The sequence below is a fragment of the Zeus faber genome (assembly GCF_960531495.2).
Source record: "Zeus faber genome assembly, chromosome: 16".
Classification (NCBI taxonomy): domain Eukaryota; kingdom Metazoa; phylum Chordata; class Actinopteri; order Zeiformes; family Zeidae; genus Zeus; species Zeus faber.
In genome coordinates, this window is record NC_137202.1 from 23,178,648 (window position 1) to 23,189,756 (window position 11,109).

Below are 11,109 nucleotides of genomic sequence, written 5' to 3' on the forward strand. Positions count from 1 at the left end.
GAGAAATCCGCTATTGGTGCAGAACGGACAGCACCACGGACCACGCGGGCAGGGTTTCAAGTAGCCGAGTCTAAAATCCAGTTTAAAAGCACGCTCCCGGTGGTGTGGAAAATTTGACAGGAGCTGGGTTAGTTGATCCCATATGCACCCTTGTTAACACAGTTAGCGCGCCTGCCATCGCCATCCGGGCCCTGGACACACAGGCACGACATTGGTGCGGACCTGATGACCTTGCAGTCCGAATGTGGCTATGATAGAAAAAAAGCCAATTTCTCCCAAAAAATAAAAATGAAAAACTAGAGTTCCCCTTTAATAAGGATGACTGGATGAAGTTCAACTTTGCCTGTTTAAGTCTTTGATTTAGATCCCCAGGCTGCAGAGGGGAACCAACTTGAGCATGGCTACGGGAGTGGAAATAAAAGGCGTCTCGGTCACTAATCCTCAACATGTCATGTGGCGGGGAAGTGAAATCCCGTCCGAATCCAAATCCAAATCCAGCCCCACGCAGTGCCGGGGTCTCGGCCGTGACGTGCTAATGGAGTTTCATATTTGCGGGCCGGATCAATAAATGTCATCTATTTAAAGGGAAGTTTTAATCGAGCGATATTTAGGATCAGACATGGATGGGGGGGTGTGAGGCTTGTACCGGCAAGGTGCTGTAGGGAGATATGCAGGATGCAGTAATGGGATATCGATCAAAGCGCACAGAGCCACCCTCAATGGGACGATTTAAACAATTATCTGGGCCTGCCTGTCCTGGTGCCAATCACACCGGGAGGCGGGAGCAGCCCTCCATGGCTCTGTGGAAATGATAGGGAAGGTCATACTGGGATGACACTAAATCTGATCCAAAAGCTGACTCCCTCGAGCCTGGTCCTGATCTCATTTAAGCCTTTTATTATTTTTATTTGTATTTTTTTTATTAGTAGCAGTAGTAATAGTAGTAGTAATAGTATCAGTATTTTTTTTCCAACCAAAAGCATTGTATTATTCCCTAGGCGTGTTCTATGAATTATAGCCTATTTTATTTTGTTTATTTATTGGCTTGTGTGGATGCATTGATAGTAGTAGTATCATTATTATTATTATTATTATTATTATTATTATTATTATTATTATTATTGTTATTTCCAAAAACCAAAATGTCTGTTTCTATATATTGAAGCATATTTTTATTTTATTAAATTTATTTTTATTTCAGTTTGTTTGCTGGAAGATTAAAATGCGCTTGTTAATGTTGTGGCGAACAAAATGCCAAACATGCATTCATGGGGGAAAAAAATGATAATGAAAAAATAATAACAATTAAAATAAATACAAAGGTTGCGAGTTGTTTCAATTTCAATGCATTCCTAAACAGATATACTTCACCTGTTGTGGCGGGATCTGCTCCACGACGCTCCCCCTCTCCGAACTCCAAACGTGCGCCCGGTGCGTTTGGCACAGGAGGAGGAGGAGGAGGTGGAGGAGGAGGAGGAGGAGGAGGAAAGTTCTCCCGCGCGGAGGAAAGTTGGCTCACCCGCGCCTTGCTGTTGAATTTCTTTGGGTCCAATATGTCGGCGATGGAAAAGGAAATCTTGTGAGCGGTCGTCGTCATCGTCGCTCCGGGCTCACCGGGCGCCAGCATCCTCTCACCCGATCGTGGAGCTGGAGATGGAGATGGAGATGAGACGCGTCCCGTGCGTAATTACGCGCGGGGGAGGGAACTCCTCATGGCTCCTGCGGGGACTTCAGCCGCGTCGGCGGGGTGGAAATCGGCGCTCTCCCCCCCCCGGTGTTCCCCCTTAAAACCCCCGTGTCGGTCAATCCACCGTCCTAACGGTTTGTGAATGAAATGAAGCCAAGCGCCTTCTTTAAATGGTCCGCCCCTCCACCCCCACCCCTCCCTCCCTCCCTCCCTCCCTCCACTAAAAATGGCACGACCCCCTTAATGGGCCCAAAGCATTCGTCGATAATCACCCATATCATTAAATTCAGTATCAGTGAATCGGGTGCAGATGGCACTTGATTCTATCGGGAGCTCGCACCAAACAACCGGCACTTCACATTTAAAAGTCTTTGTCTGTTAATCTGCCCACAGAGCAACAGAGATCACATTAACCTAGATGGGAATAAAAACTGCATACCGCATAGTGCCACCGGATATTTGTGATGTTCCAAATAAAACGTGTTTTTATTATAATAACTTATAATAAAGACAAGCTGCATTACCACCATGAACTGGATCAACTTTATTATATTCTCTTCGTCTATCCTGTGCATAGTATGGCATTGTTACATTCTGTACATTATTATATGCTGTATATGACTGTTTTCTATTTTCTGTATTTTTTGGCTATTTGTTTTTGGCTATTTGACAATTTGTATTTTGATTTTATTTTTACTTCACTTTTTGTTCTATTTTATTTTTATCTGTATTTTCGGACAGTGACGCTTTTTTTTAAATGCTTCAAGATTCAAAATTCAAGATTTTTATTCGTCACATACATATACATACTCTCGTACATATATGCAGTGAAATGTAATGCTTGTTGTCTGCGAAGAAATGCACCAAACCTCAGCAGAACAAATTCCTAGTATTTGTAAATGTGAAACCTGCTGAATAAAACTGACTCTGAATCTGATTCTATTGATATGGCATCAACAGTGGTGGAAGAAGTACTCAGCTTTTACTGAAGTACAAGTACAAATATCCCCTTTTGTATCCCGACACAAAAGAACTGTAGTATAGGTGAAAGTACAACATTGACATTTCCACTTATATAAGTATATAAGTGGACATAAATACAACATAAAGTGTAAAAATACACTTTATGTAATAAAAAAAAAAATAATAATAATAATAATAATAATACTACAACTGTGTTTGAAAGAAACGTAAAAAGTTGATATACGTATATATATATATATATATATATATATATATATATATATATATATATATATATATTTGCTTTGGAATGTAATGTAGTAGTACAGTAGTAGTGACTGAGGATTAAAAGTCGATAGTCTTGAATGGGAAGAGTGTATACTGAAGTATGTACAGTACAGATACTTGAAAAATGTACTGAAGCACAGAAACAAAATATTTGTACTCTACTGTCCACCACTGATCATCAGATCATATTGGAACGGGCAGTTCATTTTATAACTGCCATTATTTGATTAAGTGTTATCAAGTCATCTTTCACACTGTAACCTGGTCCTTTTTTTTTTGGACAAAAGTCTGTAAAAATGGGCATCTGTAAAATTCAAAATCATCAGCAGCCTAATGTGTTTAAATGTTTAATGCTTATTATTGACAAGAGATACCAGAGCTGATAAATAATGTAAAAAATATTAATTTTACAGTTTTAGACAATATTTAAACGTTGTCATTGCCTTACCGTATAGAAAACACATTTAACCTTAAGTGTATTTTTATAGTATGAAAGTGAAAGTCATCATGTCATTCCAAATTCTTAAATGCCATAAACCAAATCTCACAAGGTCATCGTTTATTTAATCTCTGATGAAACATTACTTGTTTTTTTAAGTATTTACCTTTCCTCTAACTGCTAACCGTACTGTAACGGCACTGGAATACAAAATTTGGGCTGGTTATCAATAACAAGTCGCTCGGGTTCCCCTAACACCTAATCATTTTCTCCAAAATCCACAGCTTTCTATGGCGCTGGAAGAGGCTGATTGTTTTCTCGCCCGGAGAGAGGGATTCATGTTCGCCATCGATCAATGGGCTCTCGAGTCGTCGGTATTTGGGTCTAATATAAAGTGACACGACGTTGTTTCAAAGCTTGATGGCTGCTGATGGCTAAAACGGTGAAACCATCACGGGATCAATACCCTCAACGGGTGTCCGTTGCTGATAAAACCGGATAGTGACAGACGGCCCCCTTGGATAAAGGCGGGCCGAGCGGCGGCGGCACCAACGCCCGGACGGCTCCTCCGACCGTCCCTCCGGTTCCTGGGTCCTTTCAGGATTAGTGTGTTGTTTATGTTTCGTCGGTGTGTATCTTTTGAAAGAAGCCCCCTCACTTTGCTCGCCGGCCGTCGCTCAGAGCCCGATTCCCCCCGTCGCCTTGGTTTTAAGAAAGCGTTTTGTCCCGCGGGTTGACATTTCCTCCCTATTGATTGAATTGAATCACGCGGGATTCGTGACGGGTCGACGTGAGTCCCAACCCCCTCGGGGGTGGGGGCGTTAAGAGACATTAAGAATGAAAATTAAAGTCTTAAAGGCAGGAATTGAACGAGATCTTCCCGGGCATATTAAAGCGGAAAGCGGGAGAGATTAGTCGCCAGGTCTGACCTGATGGTTCCACTCGGTTACATGCCCGTGGGTCCTTCTACGCACGCCACGTTTGGTCCGGACGGGGAGCGTCTCCGGCGACGCCGGGTCTACCGGTCCTTTAAAACACCGTGGAACGCCGACGCTTTTGAAAATGATTGGAGTCGTTTCCGTTTATTTCAACGTTGAGGGATGCATTGTGGGAGCGCGGCGGAGACGGGAGGGCCGTCACGTCTGTCCGTATAACCCTGTGTGGCGCATTGCCGTGGATGCGGCTTCCTCTAGCGTGTTCTGGAAACAGGTTTACACGCCGTCTGAGTGTCTCTGAATTTTCTCCCCCAAACGCCGTTTCCTGTGTTACTTATACGGCCTGAGGGGGGGGGGGGGGGGTCACCGCTCTGTCTTTGCGCGGTTTTTTTTTGTTTTCGTTTTTTTTCATCACTTGCCCATACATAACCTGGTGGGACTTGCGTGATCGGCGGTAGTTACATAGTCAAACATTTGTTAAGCTGTCCCTACGGGGCGCCTGTGTGTCCGCATTAGCATGTGTATGCCGCTCGCATGGCCGCCACCGTCGCCGCCCTCCATATGAATGGAGCCCGCTACACGCTGGAGGTTTACAACTTCCTACGAGAGGAGCCAGGGGCCCGGCATCTGTTTGTGCTGGGCCGGCGGACAATGGGACGAGCCCCCGGGGACAAAGGGGGGGCCCCCAGGTAGACATCAGAGGACCCGGGTGGGGTGGGTGGGGGTTTGGTGGTGGTGGGGGGGGGGGGTGCGGCAGCTGGCCTGGTTCTGAGTCTGCGGCGGCGTTCAAGGAAGGAACCGCCTCAGTCGGACACCGCGGGGTGCCCAGGGAGACACACTTCCAGTCCGAGACCTCCCTCCAGGGTCAATAAAGTCATCACATCGCCGGGGAAGCGCCGCCCCCCTGGTCTGCTGGACGTCGGATAATTTGTCTAATGGCAGGAGAGGCATTATGAGCTGAGCTTGTATTCACAGACTGTTGCTTTTATTGTGTCCTTATGCCCCCCTTCTCCTGGAAAGTGGGACCCGAACAAAGGATCAGCAAGTGTCCGGTGAGCCATTAAGCGAGGCCGTTTGATCTCCCGCGCCGCATTCCTAAACCTTGTAACCGGCATTGTTGATCCGTTACACTTTGACGGCGCAACATTTGGCGAGGAGGGCTAACGATGTGCACCGCGCGCCGACGGTACATCAACACCAGTGGCTCGGGTCTTAACTCATAATTCAAAAAGTATTCCATACTTCCAGGAATACTCGATTCTGACTCGATGTGTCGATAGCGGTAATCGGCGGTCAGTTATTTCTGTTTTCATTCGTTTTTAATAATGACAACAACCACGTCTCCCTGCCTGCTCTCAGATCCCTCGTGGCACTCGGCCCGCATGATACCGGTGATGTAGAACGTAGAAACTGCAATGGATCCAGTAAACAGGTTGTGTTGTTTCTTTTGTCGGGCCAATAGTTTGCGCGGCTGTTGCACTGTCGCCTACATTGTTATGGACAGGGGTGGGCCGGTGATCCGGCATACCGGGCATTTTCCCGGTTGGCTGGGCGCCTTGGGGCGGATATAATTTTCAATTAAAAGATAAAATAACAAAAAAAAAAAGATTGTCCAACGGTCGGCACTTAAAGCAGGGACAGCGACACATTGGTTCATTTCCTCAACTGACACTGGGCTGGCCCAATCACATCTCTTACTAGGCCCCACCCCTCCCCCTCTGTCCTCTGTGTCTCGTGTCCGATGCCGTGGCTCAGAGCTCCGCAGCGCGATCGGAGCGATTTTTAACCTGGGAGACTTTCTCAGTCGCTCTCTTACCCCCTCCAAAGGGCCGGGGCCGGGGCACTTTTTTTTTTTGGTCCCGGTCCAGCCCTGGTTACGGAACGCTTTTCTCAGAGGAGGCCAAGAGGCGGAAGCTCGGCTGTCGCCGGGCACGCTCGTTTCATCGTTTCAAATCCATACTCCGTCTCAGTGTCTTCTTTTCGTCGTATAAGCAGCCGTGTAATAAGCGCGACGACGTGCGGCCAGCTCGTCGTTACTGCAAATGAACCCCCCTTCAGGGTGATCCAGGACAACCCCGCCACCGATTTGCGGTAACGACCGGCCCTGGCGGCAACTGTACACTGTTTCTCACAAACTCCCGCCGGCCGTGCCGCGCTATGCAAGCCGTGAAAAAGTGCACACGTCGCCCCATGTGTTCGGGACGGTGGTGTGGCCTCCGCACTCGGGGACTCAAATCCTCAAAGTGTTGTGGGGAATACGGCGCAAACTTTTGTCGGCAGAGGTAAAAAAAAAAACAAAGCCTCCCTTATCTTCGCCAACGGAACGTGTCTCCTCAGACGGCCTGCGAGCACGAGTCCTCCCGGTTTGTTTGACTCTCTATGACAACAAGGTCAGTGGCATTGCCCAGTAATTGTCCTAACGGCCCATATACCTGTTGGGTGGGGGCGAGTAATGAGAGTTTTTCATTACGGGTGGGACGGGTGAGTGCGCCTGGCAGCTGCTGACAGGCAGCAGATGTGTAAAAGTTGGGGGTGATTTGTAAAGGGGTCGACTGCACCGCGGCGCGGACGGGCGGAGGGGCGGAGCGGCGTCGAGGTTGAATTAAACCGAGGGACGCTGTCAGTCATGGTGTGTCCCCTGTCGTCAGGAGGTAAAGGTCAGTTCAGGCTCGCCTGTCGACGCCCGAACGTCTTCATATGGTTGTCGGAGCCACGGCTTTTCCACCGCGTCGCTTAACTCTCGGTTCAAACCAGCGATGTTCCGGATGGAAATAAGTCGAATTTCCACGACAAGGTGGCGGCTGCTAAGCCAGTAATGACCAGACCTCACACCTTATTTTCATGTATTTTTGTATCATCCGTCTGGATCGTCTGGATGTACAACGCAAACAAAAATCTCCGCGCAAAGAGACGAGGGAAAAATATACATCAAGACAAATACTCTGAGCAAATCAAGCGAAACGATCCAGCTTTTAGTCTTAAAAACAGTCGGACACCGCGTGCTTTAACTGCGGAAAAGTTTCTCGAAATGTCTTCCCTCACAGTGGAGAGCGTCTCCAGTCTCCTGTTCCCTCATCTCACTCACACAAATCCAATAGAATTAGTTATTTACTTTATTAGGTAAGATCGTCAAGGACATTATTTTATCAACGTCATTTCAGCACAATTCCCGCGGGCCGGACAATTTATCTCAAAGGATTTTCATTTATTCATTCCATTCATTTATTTTCAAGTTTTTTTTAAATTGTGGTTTTATTTGCAGTTTGCCCGTGTTAAAGAAAACGCGTCAATGGGGATCAAATTTTTTTCTTCGAAAAATCACAAAATGTGTGATTTGTGATTATGAAAATCCTTGAGCAGGCCCAAAATGACTGTCTTATAGGCTTAAATAGTTATATACAGAATATATATTACTACATGCACAATTTCCTGCTTTTACATTTTTGATTGTTGATAAAGAGGTTTGCCGGTCTGTTGGTATGTTTAGGTTTACAAAACAGGGGAAGGGGCTTAGGGTTTAGAGTTGGGTACGTGATTTAAATTGTATGTCGATCAGATGATGTGTAAGGTGCTTGCACACATAATCATCGCGGATATCTTTATCAAAATTTGAAAAATGTTCTTTATGTATTTATGATATTTTTCTATGTTTTTATTTATGTTCATCTTTTTATATTTTGTATAATTTTAAAAAATTAATCAAAGTTGGTGTTATTTTAAAATAAGAACTTTAAAGAAGTACTTTTTATTAATAATCACATATATTATAATAATAATAATAATAATAATAATAATAATAATAAAAATAATAATAATAATAATTTTAAAATAGATTTGGGTTTTAGGGTTAAGGTTAGGGTTTGGGGTGTTGGTTCTGTGTTTATTTTTTCAGTTGTTCTTTTTCATTCAAGGGGAAAGAGCAGTGAACAGTACAGCCGCTTCCATGTGCACCAGAAAACGTAAAAATTGGAAAGGAATTATACAACCGGTTTGCAGGAAAAAATCCAAGTGCCAAAGATATGGACACGAAGAAGCCTGGCCTGGCTGCAACCTCAAACCGTTCAGCCTGAAAATGGTCACACCAACACCAGCCACAGTGGGGTGTAGGGCTTTAAGTGAGTGTGAGACAGAGACCCAGGTAGGGAGGGAGGGAGAGAAAGAGAGAGAGAGAGAGAGAGAGGTATAGTCGGCCGCCCTCTATCCGCAGGACCGAGCCCTCCCGGTCGTGGTGGCGACGTGCTTGCCCGGCATCTGCGCACGGCACGCTGTCACTCTGCCTGAGCATTGATTAGCCATTGTTCTGAGAAGGTCACATCATAATTCATTAACAATAATTACTCCCGTGGTACCACCTGCACTCCTTCACTCGATTGCCTCATTAAATTATGAGCAACCATCACGCTCCGCGCGCGGAACAATGAAGATGTATCCGCGACGTAAAGGCAAGAGCTATTAGTAACATTATTTAAATGGACCCGTTTAAACCTGGGGAGCTGTCTTTATGAAGGGCAATTAGGCACTAAGCATAATTGATAATTCGTACTAATTACAATTAGGCAATATAAATAGTGGGGATGGGATTAATCATCATTGCGGCGGGAGCCGGGGAGCGGGCCACGGTGGAAGGCGGTGGATTATGCTCCATTTATCTCAATCTAGCGCCGAAACAGATTGTGTTTGTCCCTTTATATTTCTCTATTGACCGTTATCTCTTTTTTGTTTCGGTGCCCTTGCCAAACAGGGGCCCCGTGTTGTTGAGACTTTAGAGGCGCGGGTTGCGGTTGGTAATCCGCGCCGAGCATACGCAATGGCCACGCAGCATCCGAGAAAGCTCGGACGCGGCGCCGGGCCGCCGGATATTCAATCCCGGGTGTAAATCTCACCGCCCTTCGCGCCCGATTCTCACCCATTTCCCGCGTTTGGCACATTGGGATCGCCTGCACACAGCCCGCGCAGTGTTAGAATCTCTGCAGAGATGAGTTATGGAGTCCATCAGTTTTGGAGAGTGCCGTTAGAAAAAAAAGAAAAACGATTGGACCTGCTTTTAGACCCTGGCTCAATCTCCAGTATCCTGACAGCTTGAGGGTACGGTCCTGAAGTCATTGTCTGTCGGATCAAATCCTTCATAGGATCCAGCCCTTAACCTCTAAATACACCGAGATTATCCCGAGGTCCCGGCTCATTTGACCTTTGAACCTTGTCTCTGGGACGAGGCGGCGCTGGGAAGCCAGCGGTCGCCTAGGCGATCATGCAGCACTAGGTGAGGTCAGGTAAACCCACAGGGGACCCATTGAACTCTCTGGGGATTCAGGCGTGGCTTTCGTATGCAAGGGGCGGGGCCACATCTGCATGCGACCACCAACCGACACGTCAATGGGCCGACGGAGGACGCCGCGTTTAACGGTGGATTGTCACGGGATTGTCTCCTCGGCACCATTGGCGAGTCGAGGCACACATCAATTGCCCGCCGACGCCTTTGTCCACCGTAAAAAGACAGTTGTCTGATTTGAATGTAAATACCTTGGCATCCTGGCTGAGCAAACACACTAATTGAAATGTTCAGACTGGGCTCAGTGGTGGGTACGTACCAGTGTTTGCTTACTTGCTCCTGCGTTTGGGTTTTACAGCTTTCATGGGGGGATTCAAAGTAATTATGGGGCTTGGGTGTTTGTGTGCGTGCGTGCGCGCGTGCGTGCGTGTGTGTGTGTTTGATGCTGATCCTCTTCAGTCCGCTGTCTGCTTAAAGCTCGACCAACCTGGCACTTTGTGTGTTTATCACACACAAGCCTAGAAGTCAGTGAGTGGGCTGGTAACAAAAAAAAAAAAAAAGCTTTTGGAAAGAGAGATAAAGGCCCCGACTATAGCTGTATAGCTATCCCGCACCCCGCCCCCCCCAGCACCTCCACCACCACCACCACCTCCACCACACACACACACACACACACACACACACACACACACACACACACACACACACACACACACACACACACACACACACACACACACACACACACACACACACACACACACACACACACACATCCTTTACATTCACCCTATCAAACCCCACCCACCAATAAACAGCCTAAAGCCCTCAGACCAAATTGTCCTTTTCCCTCAGCTCTCATTTCCATTTATTAGCATTTTTTACATTTCTGACTTTCAATTTTGCCTCTCCTCTCTCATACCCCCCGCCCCCGCCCCCGCCCCCGCCTCCCTCTATTTCCTTGATTAGCGACAGAATTAATCAGAATGCGGCATTTTTCTTCAAAACTTACCAACGGCAGCGGAATTATTTTAGGCACGACAATGAAAAATCCATTTCATCTTTTTTTCTTAAGTTTGCGGACGGTGAGCCACGTCGCTTGCCGTATTCAAAAAATCCGGCCCGGGCTTAATGGCACAAAAATACCTCTTCGGTTGTCGCGGCGGGGGCCCTGTACCCCCCAACGCATGACAGGCAGTCATTGGTAATTACTACAGTCAGAGCTGAACCAGCGGCCGCGTTCTGATCAATAAAGTCTTCATCAGCCATTTCCCCCGATGATTCTCCACCGTTTCTCCCCTAATTGTTCTTTTTCATCAGGCCTGCGACAACGAGGCCTGTGCCGTGAGCGTGTGTGTGTGTGTGCGTGTGTGTGTGTGTGTGTGTATGTGTGTGTGTGCGTGTGTGCGTGCGTGCGTGTGTACGTATGTGTGTGTGTGTGTGTGTGTGTGTGTGTGTGTATGTGTGTGTGTGCGTGCGTGTGTGCGTGCGTGCGTGTGTACGTATGTGTGTGTGTGTGTGTGTATGT

At 46.8% G+C, this 11,109-nt stretch overlaps 1 protein-coding gene across 1 annotated transcript in view; it reads right to left on the reverse strand.

Moving 5' to 3' along the window:
* nkx1.2la (NK1 transcription factor related 2-like,a) overlaps positions 1 to 1,597 on the reverse strand; it is a gene marked incomplete at both ends in the record, with an annotated part of 2,530 nt that extends 933 nt beyond the window's left edge. Inside the window, 2 exons of the mRNA XM_080016441.1 lie at positions 773 to 800; positions 1,520 to 1,597. Coding sequence (XP_079872567.1) covers positions 773 to 800; positions 1,520 to 1,597 — 106 coding nt within the window. The remainder of the gene's footprint in view (positions 1 to 772; positions 801 to 1,519) is intronic.
* Positions 1,598 to 11,109: the final 9,512 nt, after the last annotated feature.